Below are 19,465 nucleotides of genomic sequence, written 5' to 3' on the forward strand. Positions count from 1 at the left end.
GGTGTCCAGTTGACCGGTCAGTCCATAACTCTGGTGTGTTCGTATCTTTGAGGTTCTACTGTATTAACTTTTTCTCTCACTGGCTGCCCTTGTTTCACTGAACCAAGTTCAAACTTCTTGTCCTACCTTTCAAGACCCTTCACAATTCTGCCCCTCTTTATTTGACTACTCTTGTCTCTTATTGTGCCAGTTTCATCTCCTACAGTCTACCAACAATGCCAGTTTTGTCTGACCCTTTGTCAGCTTCTCATGCAAACATTTTCATGACTTCTTCCATCCTGTTCTTGAGTGTGGAATGTCCTCCCCTAACTGATCCATAATGCTATAATTCTATACTACAGATCTCTCCTTAAGAATAATTTAACAGTGATGCCTATAAGAAATCAGTCAATTAATAACGATTTAAGTATTCATAATTATCAAGAAAAAATTGCAGTTGTGTATAGATATATTTAAAAACTGTATGTGTCTTTGCCAGGTATTTTTGATGTCACTTGCCTCCTCAGATTGTGAGATCTTCAGGTAGGGTGCAACATCGAGCACAAAGGAGCCCCAGTTCTGCTTAGAACTCCAGACATTGCCTTAATGTAAATATTAAGTAATACACCAGTTGTGAATTTGGCCCAAGTAAAGCTACACAAAAAGTATTTAGCTTTTAATTCAAGTGAAAGATAGTGCTACTGTTTGAAATTTAAAATAATACTTATACATAGATTTCAAAGTGCTTTACAAAGATGAATAAGCATCGTGACCCCAAATTTACAGATGGGGAATCTGAGGTACAGAGAGTTGTGATTTGCTAAAGATCACACAGCAAGTCAGTGGCAGGAACAGGAGTAGAATCCAAGGCTCCTGACTCCGGGTCTTATGCACATAAAAATTGAATATAGGTTTTTGCTTTAGATAGAAGATGATGGATGTGATTGCAGTGTTGAAGTCAATTGGAGTTTTGCCCAAGTTAGGAATCCAGACTAGGCCTTGGAAAGATCTTTGGTTGTATGGGTTTACATGAAATATATTTCATTACAACTGTTTGTGAATTGTATATCTACTGCTGTGCCATTTACAGGTTATTGTTTTAAAGCAATGTTTCTCAAACTGGGGTCTGTGGACCCGAGGGCACTCCAGGGGGGTCTGCCAGCCCTGCTCATCAACTCCTCCCCTTCCCTCCCTCAACCCCTCCCTCTCCCTCCCACCCTCCCAGTGCCTCCTGCATACCGCTGAAGAGCTGTTCCCTGGCGTGCAGGAGGCACTGGGAGGGTGGGGGAGGAGCGGGGATGGGGCATGCTCAGTGGAGGGGGTGGGGAGAGGAGGGGTGGGGCATTGGGGGAAGGGGTGGAGAGGGGGCGGCGCCTGGGGCTGACAGGGGAGCTTGGGGCTCCGCAAAAAAATGTAAGTCAAAATGGGGGTCCTTCGGATGCTAAAGTTTGAGAACCGCTGGTTTAAAGTATATGTGAGAAAATGTTACGTGCCACTAGTGGTTGAGTATTACGTCTTTTAAATAATTCCTTTACATTTCATCTGCTACAAAAGGTTTGAACTTTTAATTAACATTTTTTATGGCAGTGGTCCAAAAGATTTTAATTGCATGCTGCTAATTTAATCAAGTTTGGACATAAATGATTATGTCGATCAGTAGGAAAGGAACAGTGCTGCAAGCCTGTGCGTCCCAAGAGCTTTCCCATTTTCAGAAGGGCAAGTGACGCTAAAACATGCCAAGTATGTGCTTGGCTGGGAGATGTGTACTGTGGTTTTTGGCAGTCATAAGTCTTTTTACTTTTTAAACCTAAATACCTTTTTAAATATTAGAAACTTGAAATTCTAAAATAAAATCCTATGTATTTTAAGACTTAATTATGCATTTTCCATTATTTGTAGATTTTTCAGTATGAGCACTAAATTCACTAAAAATATAAAAGATGTTAAAAATATCAAATTCTGTTATTGTAAGGTAGTCAAATAGAACAAAGTTCAGGCCATGCAAGACTTTCCATAATAAAAACAACTTAGTTTGACAGGTTAGTTTGCCCATAAAAGAATTATTACTCCCACTTAACAATAAACTCCCAAGTAAATATTTTAGACATGCAATTTAAAACTGATTTTTTTAACTTAAGTATTCTACTTTAAAAAGCAATTCAATTAAAGCCATATTTTGTTAGGATACCTGACAAATGGCTTTGATTTGATTTAAAAACTGCAAGTTGGCAAGAGATTTGTTTATAAAATGATTTAATTCAGTTTTATAGGCTGAGAGGTTATTAGCACAATGAAAAGAAATTGTCAAAATATTTAAAACAGAAACATTGACTAAAAGCACACGCCTAAGTTTACATTGACTCGAATTGTTTTGATGCTCTATCTGGATATTTGATGGGTTTCAACGTTTTTGTAAATAAGAATGTACATAACAGATTGTAGAGGCTTCAAATGATCTCTCGTGGTCTTTGGGACAATTAGATGTGAAAATGGCCTAAATGCACAGTAATTTACACAAAAATAGATTCCTTGTTGGGACTCTGGTATTGCTTTGCTAAATTTGAGAGAGAGAGGCCAGGGGAGGCTTTTTCTGACCAAAGTTTAGGAGATTTAGCACTTGGAGATGCCATGCTTATAAATAACAATAATAAATAATTAATACCCAGCTCTTATATAGTTCTTTTCATTCTTATAGAACCTTTTGTCCTGTCCTTGATCCTGCACCCCTTGAGCATCCAAAATGCTCAGTGATGTCACTGGGAGTTTTAAATGTGCAAGGAAAACAGGCTCAGATCAGGTCTAATGCAGCGGTGTCCACCCTGTGACCCTTAAGGCTCTAAATTCTGGCCCCCAAAAACAATTGCGTTAAGAACATTTCAGTTGGTTACAAATTGAGAATGTGTTCCATTTGCCCACGCGCACACACACTCCTCCCCTCCCCGATTCTGTCTCTGTTTTCCTGATTATTCTCCTCTACTCTTGGTATGTGAATGAAGTGGAGGGGTAGGTTTCGAGCATTTCAGACTTTACTAAACTGCACTGGCCCCGGGCACCTTTCTCCCCCTGCAGAGGATCAAGACTCATTGTGAGGGAAAGTAGTTAGGGGACAAGACTTGCCTATAGAGAATGTGGATGATTTGTAACACCTGTCGAGAATAGTCTAGGTATACTTGGCCCTGCCTCAGCATAGGAGGCTGGATCAGATGACCTCTTGAGGATCCTTCCAGCCCTACATTTCTGTGATTCTATGATTTGATGGCTCTGAAATCAACCTATTTTGTATACTTGTGAGGATGAAGATTTTCTTTTGCAGTGACCTGCAAATACATTTTCATTTGCTGATGTCAGGAGACCTGCTGAGAAGGAGTGATTTCTAAAAATGTACCTGTGCCTTTTGGGTATTCAAGCAAGCATGTAGGTATCAAAGCAAAACGTGTATTGTAATAGCAGGAATACCCATTTTGAGTGCAAATGGAGGTTTTTCTGTGTACAAAGTGGCATGCTGTCAAACTTTGCAGGTGTAGTTTCTGGGGCTTGTTTGAAAATTTAGTCTTGAGCATTTTTCTCATTTGTTATTGTAATGTTATCACATGTTCCTCCAAATAGCACCTTTCTTGTTTCACGTAATGGAGAATGGAGTGTGCTTACTGTCTGTAAGCTTCAAAAATATTGATTACTGTCATTGTAATGGTTATAATGAATTTTATGGTGACATTTCAAATTTAAATATATCATGTCATATGTTCTTTCCTTGAGTTACTGCTACCCTGGGATGATAAACACCGAGTGTAAAAATGTGTCATGTTAAGATTGTGCAAAGACTATCTGGTCCAGTAATTTAATTATTTCATTTTATTTGAAATTAATTTTTTCCTTCTGCGTCCTCTGATTTACATTTGTTTAATTATGGTAGATAAACATAGAGTCCTATTTTATCTTATCTATGAAGCTTTTTGAGCCATATAAATTGTCAAAAGCCATTCATGGATACTGACTTCACAGTAGGTGGAGGAAAGGTCAGTTCTGCTACACAGAGGTCAAAGAAAAAAAACAACAACTGTGCACCAAGAGGAGATCTCATGCAAATAACCTCCCAACATCTTACTATGGGCCTCTCCACTCCTGAAGTTCTATGGTCCCTTGAATTGCAGTGATAACTACCTCCAGCACCCCAAGATAGGAAGAAAAAAAATAAGCACCAGTCATGGTCAAAAGCATGGTTTGGTTTTTAAAGAGTACCTGGCATTAAGGATCAGAGAGAAAGAGGTTAACTTGTAATCATGAAAGACGAGCCGGGGGCTCCTATTGGGATTACATGAGAATCATTTAACAACCCTCACCCTATTTGAGAAAAATTCTTGATTGCTTCTTCTCTCCCCAATGTCCCGTCCCATTTGCCATTTCTTCAAGTGAGAGAAAACTGCATATGGTGGTTCTTTTTTCTGTGACTAACAGAAATGAAACCCAATGAGAGAGACTTCCCTCCCGCACACCGCCTTTGAAGGTGTATACCAGCTGGCAAAATGTCAGTCAACCTGTAAATCATTGTTAGGACAACAGGAAATGTATTCAGTATGCTATGGGACTCTCCAAAGGTCACAGCCCTGAACCTAATGTCCGCATATAATAATCAAGCAGGATGGAGTCTGTGATTGTAATACTGGAAATGGTGGTCCCTAATTTGCTATCATCTAGTTCCTAATTTGACATTACACAGCAACTGGAACCCCTGGCAATAGGCAGGAGACATCTTCACTGAATAGCTATGGGGATCCACATTATTTCTCTGGACTAGCTGCCACAAGAGGCTGCCGTATCCTTGATAGCACATATTTATGCAGGGGGGGAGAAAATGTTGGGGAGCTATGCAAAAATAATATCTGCAGATTCATTGGAATTTAGCAGTCTCCAAAGATATACAAAACATAGGTGAAAAATTCTCCGAGGTTTCAAACATAAGGCATGAGATTTGGAAGCTGGGTAACAAGAATCACTGATCATGTGACTATAAAGCGGTAGATGGGATGTCATTCCCTAACTGCCGGTTCCATTTTGACCACAAAACATAACAGGTATAGATATAATCACCTTCCCAGCAGATGAAGGTTGGCAAGTAAATGCTTGAAATTGTTCCACCAAAGGTTTCTGAACAGTCAGCTTCTGAATCTCATGCCTGACATTTTAAACCAAGAGTTTAGCACTATTCGTACAAATAACCAAGAGAAGAATAATTCCCTTTTCTTCTAGTTAAGGTCATAATTTTGCAAGTCTGAACCTTTTTCTACTATTCTATCAGAACATTTCTTCAGAATCCCTGAAAATGGACAATGTTCTCGTACGTGTATGCAAAACCACCAGAATTGGCATCATTGTTAACAGTCTCAGCAGAGAAAGCAAGGATGGCATGGAGAATTTATTACTGTTGTACCTAGTTTAGGGCTGATGTACAACGGAGTAGCATGGGGAAGCTTCAGCTCCTGCTGTACCTGTTCTGAGAACACACAGAGAGAGGCCACCTGCCTCCCAGTGCTACCTTACCCTATCACTAAATTCACTCTCATTTATGAAATAATGAAATTATATTTGGTTTTCAGTTTGCCAAACTATGATCTCTTCACTATACTTCGTTTTAACTGACAATTATGACCTATATTTATAAGTCATTTCTATAGATACACACACAGTTAGCTTTGTGTTCAGTTTTTATCTGTGTGGCACCGTAATGGTGCTGAGTAATTAATCTTCTAAACTACATTTTTTCCTCTTTGTTAGACTATCCATGGCCATAAAGGGCCAATAACTGCTGTGGCTTTTGCTCCTGATGGACGGTACCTTGCCACTTATTCCAACACAGACAGTCACATCTCCTTTTGGCAGGTAAGAATAGACACAAAAGGCGAAGATATATATGCGATGCTAGTATTGTAAATGGGGTTGAGTTTTGGCATTTGTAGTCAACTTTTGGGGTCTTCTTTAAAAATGTTATTCACTACTAGTGTAACCTCTGACAAAGGAAAAAAATGTATCATTATAGCTGAAATAACAAGCATTCCAAAAATCAGGAAATTCCAAAACTTAAAGCTGAAACCACAACATCAGTGCTGTCATTTTGGACAATCTGTATACAGAGCTATATCTCCCCACTGATTTTTCTCTTGCTTCCCCTTATTTTATTGCCCCACTAGTTCTTTTTCAGATGCTATCTGTGATGCTCTCACACAGGCATGCTGATAAAGGGTAAAATTTTCAAAAGTGACATAGGCCCTTAGGAATTTAAGTACCATTGAAAATCAATGGGATTTAGGCTCCTGAGTGCCTAAATCACTTAAACATTAGACTTAGGCTCCTTAGTTACTTAGGGTAACATTTTGACAAATTTCTCCACTCATGTTATCTGTATAAATAGATTATAACTTGTATAAATATAAATGTTGAATAAAAATATATATATTAACAGATACGCCCCTTGCAGTATGGACCTCTGTCTATCTTAGGTGCTATATATTGCTCATTACTGTAGTATTATCTGAGCATCTCACAATTTTTTTATATATATATATATATATATATATATATATATATCTCCTCACAACACACCTGTGAAAGAGGGAAGTACTATTATTCCCATTTACAAATGGAGAACTGAGGCACAGAGAGACCACACAACTTTACCAAGGAAATAGGAAGGTTGTGGCATGGCATTGAATTGAACCTGGATCCTTGAGTTCCAGGAAGCTAACACCCTATCCATTAGACCACCCTCCTCTGTTTGCATTTTATATCTGTGATGATGTCTGATTACCAATGCTCCTACATAAATAATAATATATACCTTTGTATTACTATTTTTAAATGTAAGGTGAGTATTACAGTAACTCCTCACTTAAAGTTGTCCCCATTAACGTTGTTTCGTTGTTAGGTTGCTGATCAGAGAACATACTCATTTAAAGTTGAGCAATGCTCCCTTATAACATTGTTTGGCAGCCGCCTGCTTTGTGCACTGCTTGCAGAAAGAGCAGCCTGTTGGAGCTAGCTGGTGGGGGCTTGGAACCAGGGTGGACCGAAAGCCCCCTTATCAGCTCCCCTAAGTTCCCTGTGCGGCAGCCACCCAGCAGGCTATCAATTGCCAGGCAGTTCAACTGTCCCTCCCCCACTGCTGTGTGCTGCACCTGCCCTCTGCCTTGGAGCTGCTCCCGGGAACCACCTACTTGCTGTGCAAGGGGGAAGGAGGGGTGCTAATGTCAGGGTGTCCCCCTCCCCCGGTCCTTTACCCCATCTCCACAGAGCGGGGGGGGGGGGAACAACACAACAGGGCTCAGGATGGAGGGAGCTTGCTGGCAGCAGCTGCTGTCTAAACTTGCTGATCTACTTAAAAAGGCAAACCACTTAAAGTACGGTCAGCGTACTTAAAGGGGCAATGCATGTCTGTCTCTCTCACACACAGGGTGTGTGTCTCTGTCTCTCTCTGCCATGCTGTCTCCCCTCCCTCCATTCGTGCTGCCTTGTAGAGTGTGAGGCTACATTAACAATAATGTGTTTACCCTTGAGGGCTCAGCTGATGCTAGTTCATCATTTAGCAGTAAGGCATTTCCTGGGAAATATCCCACCCTCTGACTCCACCACCTCAACCAAGCTTCACAATCATCATTGCTGTGTACAGTATTAAATTGTTTGTTTAAAACTTGTACTGTGTATATGTATGTGTGTGTGTATATATATAGTCTTTTGTCTGGCAAAAAAAAATTCCCTGGAACTTAACCCCCCTATTTACATTAATTCTTATGGGGAAATTGGATTCACTTAACATTGTTTCACTTAAAGTAGCATTTTTCAGGAACATAACTACAACGTTAAGCGAGGCGTTACTGTACTGTGTTTTTTGCTGTTCATGTGCACACTAAAAATGTGTAACCTCTAGGTAACTCGAGAACATTCGTAAGTTTGGAACTTTATGGACTAATACTATATTCTTAATAAAATACCCATACTTTTATAGCTTGTATTGATGTCTTGTAGATGTAAGGGTGCATTGATGGTTGACCAAATAAGAGCCTGCACTTAGTGACTAGGCCCTCTAAGCAAGCCTTTCGGGTTTTTTGTTTGTTTGTTTTTATTTCCTTTAAATTAATTTTTATGCTAAGGCTTGAGAATTTGATCTCAGTATTTTAATCAAAATTCTTATTATTGTTAATATATATTTATATTATATAGTGCCAAAAGTGAGCTGTGCACTTTATAAAAAGCAGGATGACCACATCCCTACCCTTTTGAGTTTAAATTAATAGTTTGAACAATCTTTTTCTTTCTTATGTTTTTTTTATCCTGAAAAGGGCACATGAACAGATCCCTATGCAAAGTTGAGCCTTATATCTTGAGACTTTTTTTTTTCCTTAGAAGACTTTGCAGTTGGGCTAGGTGATGGGGTAGATTTGGGTTGCTCTATCCCTTTTTTTCTCTGGAGCTAAGAGTTCAAATTCTATTTCAGGTCACCAGTATAAAGGATTTTAGTAGTTGCAGTTTAGTTCCCCTTTGATCATAGCAAAACATCAGCACTCAGTTTAGCGTGATTGGCAGAAACCAAGAGACAACAGGAAGGAAATAGCAAGTCAGGGTAAAGGTTTGTTGGTAAAGCTGGATGGGGAAATGTGTACAGCACTACCCTCATTTATGCATAACCTGTCCCTAGTTTTCTTGCGCAATCAATTCATATGTAATTCTAAAAGAAAAAGATATTGGCATTAATGTATTGAGGTATTAATTGCTTTACATTTAGTTTCCATTCATATTTTTAAGAAATTAACAATCACCTGTACCTTACATATCAATACGAGTTTTAAAACGTATGCATTTAAATAAGAAAACCAACTCAAATGGCCAAAGGATGTAAAAGTGTTTTTAAATTATAAACTTAAATAACAGTTCTGAAAAACAGTGGGTTTGATCCTGCAGTTCATGCAGGCAAAATACCCATCGAAGACAGTGGGAGTTTTGCCAGCAGTAAGACTAAAAGACTGGACCCAGTATGCCTGCAGATGTTAGTTAATGTTTTTTTTAATTTTCCGTATGTCATTCAGTAATACGGTACATGCCATAAAATGTACTGAATTATTATCCATCATATATTGTGCTTTCTGAAATAGTGAATAAGAACAGTAAAAATGTTCAACCATCAGTACATATACTTAGTTTAACTACCTGGGAAAGCAATCAGGCTTATTGATTTTGATCTTTTACATAGAATCATAGAAAAGGGACCTCACTTAAAAAAAACTTCATATTCAGGTACAGGTTTAAAAATGTGAATTGCCAGATTTTACTGTGTGTAAATCCATCCATGTTAAACTGGCTTTTACATAAAGAGTTAAATGTACCTATGCATTTAGTTTTAAAATGTGACCTCGTGCACTAGTGATTTTTTTCCCCTCTGTGTTCTATTCGGCACTATTATTAATGCAGGAAAATCAGTAACATTAGTCATCTTAAAAGGGTTATTACTCAAGATGATTTAAATTGTGAAAATGTCAGTGGTGCTTGCATGCTCCCTGCTAGAGATGCCATGATTTACACTCTCTGACACCATTCTGCTGCTGAGAAGGACTAGAAAAAGTAATGGCTTATATTTTGTACTGATCAGAATTCAGAACATGGTGTCAGCAATAACACATCTTAAATGTCCTAAGATTTGCCCAGGTTTCATGTGCCCAGTCCTAGGTATCGAGCTGGACCATCATCTACCTATTGTATAGAAATCCGGTTTAGATATAGATATGGGGTTTCTAAACCTTTTATCATTTTTGTTGCTCTCCTCCAATTTATTCATCTCTTTCCTAAAGTGTGGTGCCAGAATTGGACACAGTACTCCAGTCCAGGCCTCATCAGTGTCAAATAGAGCAGGACAGTTACATCCCATGTCTTACATATGACACTCCTGATAATACATCCCAGAATAATAGCCTTTTTTGCAACTGCATCACATTGACTCATGTTCAGATTGTAATCCACTATAATTCCCAGATCCTTTTCAGCAGTACTACCACCTAGCCAGCTAGTCCCCATTCTGTAGGTGTGCATTTGATTTTTCCTTCCTAAGTGAAGTACTTTGCACTTATCTTTACTGAATGTCATCTTGTTGATTTCAGACAACTCTCTCATTCTCTAATTTGTCAAGGTTGTTTTGAATTCTAATCCTGGCCTCTAAGTACTTGTGATCCCTCCCGGCTTGGGTTCATCCACAAATTGTATAAGAACATGAGCGGGGAGGGATAGCTCAGTGGTCTGAGCATTGGTCTGCTAAACCCAGGGTTGTGAGTTCAATCCTTGAGGGGGCCATTTAGGGATTTGAGGCAAAAATCTGTCTGGGGATTGGTCCTGCTTTGAGCAGGGGGTTGGACTAGATGACCTCCTGAGGTCCCTTCCAACCCTGATATTCTTTGATTTTCCACTCCATTATCCAAGTCATTAATGAAAATATTGACTAGTACTGGACCCAGGACTGACCCCTGTGGGACCCCATTAGAGATATGCTCTCCCTGTTTGACAGCAAACCATTGATAACTACTCTTTGAGTACAGTCTTTCAACCGCCTGTGCACCCACCTTATTAGTAATTTCATCTAGACCACACTTCCCTAGTTTGCTTATGAGAATGTTATGTGGGACTGTGTCAAAAGCCTTATGAAAGTCAAAATATATCACATCTACTACTTCCCTCCATCCACTTGGCCAGTAACACTATCAAAGAAGAAAATTAGATTGGTTCAGCAGGATTTGTTCTTGACAAATCCATGTTGACTATTTCCTATAACCATATTATCCTATAGATGCTTACAAATTGTTCCAGTATTTTTCCAACTAACTAAGTTAGGTTTACTGGTCTGTAATTCCTTGGGCCCTCTTTGTTCCCCTTTTTAAAGATGGGTGTATTATGTTTGCCCTTCTCCAGTCCTCTGGAAATTCACCTGTCCTCCATGAGTTCTGTTATGGCATTGGGACCACTCTTGTTCTGTCATGCAGATATACTCCAGCATCCAAAAGGTCTTTTCCAGCTCTAATTTTTGTGATTTTAACATGTTTAAATATATATTCCGGCAGAAATATAACAGTTATAATTTATAATTTTTGATTACTTATTGCAGTTCTGAAATGATATTGTATTAAATGAATATGAAGAAGTTGTAGATGATACTTTTTAATATGTTAAGTGATAGACTTCATTATAGGTTTAAGCTAATATGTTGGTTCAGATCTCACTATTTAATTTGAAGTAGATAGAATTAAAGGAAAATGGAAATTTTAAAAAGGCAAATGGTGAGACTGAAATTAATTTTTTACCACTAATTCTGTTTCTAAACTTTGCTGAGTTTCCATGCCTTGCAAAAGATTGTAACTTACAAAAACCAGAAACTTGGCTGTATTTTATTTCTCTATTTAGTCCAATTTAAAAAAAATCATTTTCATCATGTCTTGCAGGTAAAAAAGGGAGGAGAACTTTTTAAAATATGGTGTGACAGGGTTGGGACTCACCACCTGGCGCCTCCTTCTGGTTGTCTCGGGAATTAGCTCTGTCCAGTGGAGCGCCCCCTCCTGGTGGTGTCCCGTCCGTCGTCTCGCCCTCGGTGGGCGTGTCTGGACCCGCGTTGCTCCCAAGCTCGCGGCGTCCTCTTACAGCCACTGCCCTCCGGCTGTGCCCCTTAGTCCATCCTCGCCCCCTTCCAGGGGGGATCAATCAGCTGCCTCTCTGCATCGTGGCTGATGTGGCCAGCTGCACCCTCAAAGTCACTCCCTTCTTGGCAAGGGGTTGGTGCAGCTCTAGATGGCCGCTCCGGTGGCCGGATGCAAGGCAAAGGGGAAAGGGGGGGACCCAGGCCCGCCCACTACTCTGGGTCCCAACCCAGGGACCCTCTAGTGGCAGCCATCCTGCCCTCCTTCTCTCCCTCCGTCTGTCCACGTCCCTGGGCCGCTTCCCCTTTGGCCCCTCGCACCGCCTAGGCCCTTCCCTTCAGGGTCTGCAGCCTGACAGACTCCGGGCTGGAGTTACCCTCTGCTCCCCCGGGCCTGCCCAGCACTGCGCTGTCCCGGGTGCTAGTCTCCCAGCCTGGAGACAGACCTTTCCCCTGTCAAAGGCCTAGGACAGACTGCCTGCTCCTGTCCTGAGCAGCCTTCTTATAGGGCTGAGCCTGGCCCTGATTGGCTCCCTCCAATCTGGGCCCTGATTGGCTCCCTATAAGGCCTTCCCTGATTGGCTCCCTGTCTGCGCAGGCCCACTGGCCTGCTGCAGCACAAATTCAGGGAGTGGGCCAGCCGCCCCACTACATATGGCTATAAAAGTGTCGTTTATGATAATGTAAAGTCTACAGATCTATAGGAAAAAGGAAAGCAGTAAAATATGCACTACTAAATTTAGCACAACTAGTTTCATTTTGCAGAGTTGTGTATAGAGTTAATTAAGCATTTGCAAGCATTTGCAAACATACTGCTTAGATTCTCAGCATCTCTTTAGTTTAAGAAACAGTGTTTTTTGGTGGACTAAATAAAATTTTAATTGAAGGTCATTAGAGAGGGCAGCCATGTTGCTGGTACTGGCAGGTATTATTAAAAGTTTTCTGTAAATACCAAAGAGAAAAGGCTTTGTTTCACATTAAATTATTCTTCACAAGAAACCCTTTGATTTCAGTGTTGACTCTCTCTTTTTCTACTACTGCAGATGAACACCTCTCTTTTGGGAAGTATTGGAATGCTGAATTCTGCACCTCAGCTCCGCTGTATTAAAACATACCAGGTGCCTCCTGTCCAGCCTGCCTCACCAGGTTCACACAATGCACTCAAATTGGCACGGCTGATCTGGACTTCCAATCGCAATGTTATTCTTATGGCGCATGATGGCAAAGAACATCGATTTATGGTCTAGAGTCTGGCTCTGTATTGCTAGAAATACATTTTTTGTTGTAAAATTCCCTGTAATTCTCTCTTTCTCTGTTTTTTTGTAACACTGGATTACCCACACCAGTGCCTATATAAATCATCCAGTGGGACCAGCCAGACTGCAACATTTCTGCATGGTTCCCTAGAGCAGAATCTTGCTTGTGTCAGCTATTGATTCAGAGGTATGCCCACCAGCTCAACCAAGTGTGGTTATTGTATCATCATGTAGTTTTTCCTTGCCGTTGATAGGAGGGACGAAGATGGCTATTGGGAATGCTCTTGTTGCTTGGTGCAACAGAAACTGAAAAAAATCAATAACACTGAGGTTGCACTCCTTGACTAGATCAGCCTTTTCAGGAATCATACCCCAATTTCTGAAGTTGGGCTGAATCAAGTCACTTTTACATTTTAGATTGAAGTAATGCAGAGCAGTCCTAATTATAAATATTATTTTCCTTTTGAAGTTCTTAAAGAATCTTACTGTTTACCAAAAAGGTTCCATGTTTACATGTACTTTCTTCTAGTGACTATGGGGTGATCATTGGGTGAGGAGTCATAGGCTTTAGCAGTTAGCTTCTTGGGGATAACTGGCATGGGATTCATGAGAAAGTATATGAGGAATTAGGTTTTCAGGACAAGAGTAGCCTTTGTTCTCATTTTGAAGAAGCATATTTCCTCATATAGAGTTTAAATTCTTGATTGAATTGGAAGTTATGGCATACTAGGTCATTGTTTCTGTGACCTGGAAGAAAGAATTGAGCAGTCCACATGTAAATACCCAGAATCTCTTAAAGAGGGGGAAAGGAAACTTGAAAAAAAGAATACTTATGCACAAAGGTGTGTTTTTTCTGTATTCCCTTTGCTTCCACTGCAGATATTTATATTTTAAAAAGAGCTTTCTCTTTCCCACTTGTGCTGGAACTTGCAGGGAAATGAGAATCCTGCATTTATGCCATCACATCCTGTTGCTGTATACATTATTGCAGTGTCGCAAACTCACAGTTTGGCTTCATTGAAGGATTGAGGAGTAAAAATGCAAATGCGCTTGATGAAAACGCAGATATCACTGATATTGAGCAACTCAAAAATTATGGAAAATAAGTAAAAGGTGAGTTCATTGTTATTTGAATCCAATATATTTAAACATTTTCCCCAGTAAGAGAATTCTTCTGTAATGTTGTACTTGTTCACATTTTCCTTCTTTCTTACATATCTAATTTTGTGAAATATCTAATAATGTGAAAAATATGCTGGTTTATGCGTAAAGTAAAAAAAAATCCATAAAATACTATTTTATTTAAATATATTGATATAAGTGTTTGTACAGCTTTTATTTTCTTTGCCATTTTTGTCTGGAAAGTTCACAAAAGAGAGAAGGCTCACATTAAATGATGACATATAAAGTTAAGGGTGGTACTTGCCAGAAAATCCAACAGAATGGGAATAAATGAAAAGAAAATAATGGCTTCTAAATTTCAAATGCATTTTTTTCTAGAGGCAGTCTCTATAGTACACTATACATGAAAGTAGGATCTACAGTCCAGAATCAACATATCTGTTGTTTACTATAGTTTTTACGAACAAAGTAAGAAATTAAGACCATTAGGAATGTTTATCTCATATTGCTGTAAATTTTATTCTTTCTAAGTATGGCAAGGCTGAAGTATATAGTGGTGGTAAAATTCTGTAGTAGAATTTCTGATGCTTTTCTTTAAAGTAAACGTATACAACATGCATGTACATTGTATTTATAAAGAGAGAGATATATAGGTCTCCATGACAAGAAGCAAAGAATTACACAGCATATACACTATTTGTCTGTAGAATCAAATGCTATAGTGCTACATTTAAGTATAGGCATATGAGGAAAATTAAAAAGTACATTTTATTCATTCTTCCATAGGCATTCCAAAGTCATATTTACTTATGTTATAATATTTTTCAAGTACATATATGTTTACTTTTAAAAGCTAAATGGAAACACATTAGCAATGGGTATGCTAAAGAAGATTTTCTTTAGTATGCAGTAAAATTACATGTGTAATAAAAAGTTTGCTTTAAACTAAAAATTTAATGGATTACAAAAAATTGTAAAAGAAAGGGGGCAATCTACTTCCAGTACTGAACAATAGTTAAATGTAGCAAAAGCTAAATTAGCAAAATTTTCAGAAGATTATGACAACTTCTGCAAATGTTTTATACAATACATCTAGAGCAACAGTCAGGATTACAATTTAATGTGGAGTTAGTGTTACTTGGCTAGAAAATGCAGTAATGCTTAGTGGGTGGAAATAGATTATCTAACTGCTTAACTAATATTTGCACATTAGTTAAACACAAATCTCCATTTCAGTGACTTTGTCAACCCTACTCCCAAATTTCATCACAGATTAGATTTCTCAGCACTGCAGTAAAATTTGTGTTGTCATTCCAGTGTAAGCTTTTAGTATTTTATTGATTTGTTAGTACTGTATTTGGACTTGTCCTTGTAAATGTGGAGACATATGTGGCTTTATTGGCGGTTTACAAGCTAAAGATGACATGATGAGATAACTGTATGAAAATGTTGTAATGATTGAAGTCACTGTGTACGGTAAATGATGAAAATGTTTGCCTCTCAAGAAATTTCTTGATGATTCCACTTAAATGCTACTGTATGTACTAATGCTATGTACATATGTTTGTGAAATAAAAACTGAATAGTATTGAAGGATATTGTTCCTATATTATCATCCTAACTGTGATGTGATCACACACAAATGCATCCTTAGTTCCATGACTTACTTGACATTCATTTTTATTTTTCTTATCATGCACAGAAATAAATTCTTACATTTATTTGAATAAGGTTACATTTCACTAAGTTGGATGAAGATTCATGTTCAAGAGACTCAAGGCCTCCTTAACAAAAAAAGAAGTCGGAAAGTGCTGAGGGAAAACGATTATCTCTTCTGTTTATGAGAACAGTGTGAGTCAACCAGTTAAAGATAATGATGGTCTTCCAGAACCTCAACAACCCCCTCTGTAATATGTGTAAAGCTATGCTCTCTTCTTGTTATTCCAGTCCTAGATCTCTCTTAAGAGGGAGAGTAATTGAACCAAATTATGCATCGAGATTTTCTGACATGGACTACTGTCCATTGGGAGCTGAGCTGAGATTATTAAATTTGTTTAATGTAATACTTTGGATTTGAATTTGCATCCCCCCTAGTAAAAAAGCATGATTGCATTTGAGCAAGAATAACAAAATTGATCATTATTGCTTAAAAAGGTTTACAGCATAAGCAGTAAATGTAATCTTTCTCTTAGTGTTCAGATAAGATAGTACAGTTTGAATTGAGTCAATCATTTACATAACAAGACTTCAAAAAAATAGATAAACACAAAAGGAGTTGGTTGCAACATATTTGAGTCCTCAATTTTCAACGTGTGTGTATGTGTTAAAATCATTCATGACTTAAATATTTTCTCATAGGTAAAATATGCTCAATAACAGTTGTGTTGGTGATCACATAAACTGATCAAATGTGGAAAGGGCATGACATTAATAGGAAGGTAAAGCCAGGCAGTGTTGGATGAACTTTCACCTTTCACCTCTTCAGCTGACAGACAGAGTTGAGTGTTGAAAAATCAATACTTAGGAGCCAGGAGGGAAATATTTTCAACCTCTAACTAGAGAATGTATTTTGACAAGGCCAAGATAATCCAAGCTGCACAGGAGAAAGAGAAACGAAGACTCATTTTTAAAGCTTGACACTTCAAGGTGTTTTTGTACAATGGTTTAGAGAAAGCGTCGATACATACAAATACCAAAGGTCAAAAAGAAAAGCCAGAAGAATTTCAAAAATTAGATGCACACTGTTTCCTTGCTGTTTACTTTACAGAATAAAGACTACAGTTAGATTTAGCTTGTAAATATACTTTTAAATTAAGTGATCTCAGAATTTACCAGCTCACTCTGATTTACTAGAAATTAGAAAATACCAGAAGTCTGTATTTTGCCTTAAGCACTTTAATTATGTGGTAAATCTGCTTACTGCCTGCTATATACCTATATTCAAGCACTTTTATTACACTGCTCTACAGCCAAAATGCTTCTGAAATAAGTGTAGTCAAACGTTACTAATTCTGGGTCACTGAGAACGAAAATGATGCTTAAAATTGTTGACTGGCTCTAGTTTTCAAGATATGCTATTGGGTCAGTATATACGACCCTTGACTTGGGAATGGCAGAGGATAAGTGAGTTATAAAGGGAAGGGATCTCAATTTAAACCAGAAATGACTAAAATACATCTTTGACTGGATCTATGAATAAATCTATGACTGGGTTTGGACAGTACTTGCTTTTTAGGCAAAACAATGAATGATGCAATCTGAAGCTGGTATTGCGTCATACATGATATGAATTGCGTCATGTTATTCCTAGAAGTCATGGATGATGCAATCATAACGAAGCTTACATCACTCTGCTGAACAAATTGCCCTATATCAGCTCTAGAAATCATACAGTGTCGTGCTCTCTTATTTGTCAGTGTTTGATTTTGCAAAGGGACACATTTCTGTTTAGCCAAAGTGAGCAGAGATGCCTCGTACTTGTGTGAACAGTGCAGATAACTTCTGCTATGTTTGTGGTGAAGTGACTTTTGCATCACAAAAGCGCAGTATAACCACTATGGTTAAGAAAGCCTATCACCTTTATTTTGGCTGCAAAATTGGAGATCAGGACAAGAGGTGGGCCCCACACATATGCTGTAACACTTGTGCAACAAATCTTTGCCAGTGGTTGAACAGGAAAAGGAAATCTATGCCTTTTGCAGTGCCAATGATTTGGAGAGAGCCAACAGATCATACCAGCAATTGTTACTTCTGCATGGTGCCTCCAGTTGGGAAAGGTGTGTCAAAGAAGAAAAAGTGGGCTGTGCATTATCCAAACATTCCATCAGCTATACGCCCAGTACCCCACGGAGAAGGACTGCCGGTTCCTGATGCACCAGAATCATTCTCACTTGAGTCAGACGAGGAAGAGGAAGAGGATGAAACTTCTGGTCCTGAACCATCAATGTCACAGGACCCACATTTTCTCCCATCCTCCTCCTCTGAACCACATCTCATAACACAAGGTGAACTGAATGACCTTGTCAGGGATTTGGAACTACCCAAGAGTAAGGCAGAGCTGTTGGGTTCCAGACTACAGCAGTGGAATCTCCTGGCAGGTGATGTTAGGGTTTCCATGTTCCGTGACCATCAAAAGGATCTTGTCCCATTCTTCTTCATGGAAGGTGATCTTGTAGCCTGCAACAACATCGATGGTGTGATGGCAGCCCCCAACATCGTTCACGATCCAGACGAGTGGAAACTGTTCATTGATTCATCGAAGATGAGTCTTAAAGCTGTTTTACTGCATAATGGCAATGTTTTGCCATCAATTCCAGTTGGTCAAGCAGTCCATATGAAGGAAACCTATGACATGAAACAACTTTTGAGGTGCATAAACTATGACCAACATCAGTGGCAGCTTTGTGGCGATTTGAAGGTTGTTGCTCTCTTGCTTGGTCTGCAGACTGGATACACAAAGTACTGCTGTTTTCTCTGCGAATGGGATAGTCGTGCAAGAGATTCCCACTACATCAAGAAAGATTGGCCACTCCGACAGTCATTGGAGCCTGGGAGGAAAAGTGTTCAGCGTCCACCACTTGTTGAATCAAGGAAGATTTTGTTACCACCCTTACACATCAAGCTGGGTCTGATGAAGAACTTTGTCAAGGCCATTAACAAAACACAAGCAGCTTTCAAGTACCTCCGTGGAAAATTTCCAAGGTTAAGTGAAGATACGATAAAGGAAAGGTGTCTTTGTTGGTCCTCGGATTCGTGAACTTCTTCGAGATGATGCATTTGACCATGCACTGCGTGGCAAGGAAAAGACGGCATGGAAAGCCTTCCAGTTAGTGGCAATAAATTTTCTCGGAAACAACAAGGCAGACAACTACAGGTTGTTAGTGGAAAACCTCCTCAAGGCATACAAAAGCCTTGGTTGCAACATGTCACTAAAGATACATTTTTTGCTCTCTCATCTAGATTTTTTTCCACCGAACTGCGGAGCAGTGAGCGACGAGCACGGCGAGCGATTTCACCAGGACATTGCAACAATGGAGAAACGCTATCGGGCAAATGGAGCCCATCAATGCTTGTAGACTATTGCTGGACAGGGACAAGAGATGCTCCATTTAATGAATACAAGAGACAAGCCAAGAAGCACCGAGTAGACACTGAATAGGACTAAACTATGTACATAATAGATTTTTGCCTTTTGTTTCATAATAAAGTTTATTTATATAACCCTTTTGCTGATTTTTAAAGTGTTACATAAACAGGACAGGTGAAATATTATCATGTAAAGCAACCATAAACACATGAAAAGACCTAGGTTTACAATTTATGATTAAAACTCTACTATCTACACAATATACATAGACATAAAATGTAAAAACTGAAATATCTTGGAAACAGTAGCCAATCAGTTGTTTTAATTGTCATATTTGAATTCAGCACATCAAAATACATAATA

General features: G+C 38.9%; 1 protein-coding gene across 1 annotated transcript in view; it reads left to right on the forward strand.

Moving 5' to 3' along the window:
• Positions 1–13,704, forward strand: part of WDR7 (WD repeat domain 7) — a 437,463-nt gene extending 423,759 nt beyond the window's left edge. The window contains exons 27-28 of the mRNA XM_029910906.1: positions 5,752–5,856; positions 12,682–13,704. Of these exons, the coding sequence (XP_029766766.1) occupies positions 5,752–5,856; positions 12,682–12,885 (309 nt within the window). The 3' untranslated portion in view covers positions 12,886–13,704. The remainder of the gene's footprint in view (positions 1–5,751; positions 5,857–12,681) is intronic.
• Positions 13,705–19,465: the final 5,761 nt, after the last annotated feature.

The sequence above is a fragment of the Terrapene carolina genome, unplaced genomic scaffold (genome assembly GCF_002925995.2).
Source record: "Terrapene carolina triunguis isolate 2854851 unplaced genomic scaffold, T_m_triunguis-2.0 Scaffold69, whole genome shotgun sequence".
NCBI lineage: Eukaryota > Metazoa > Chordata > Testudines > Emydidae > Terrapene > Terrapene triunguis.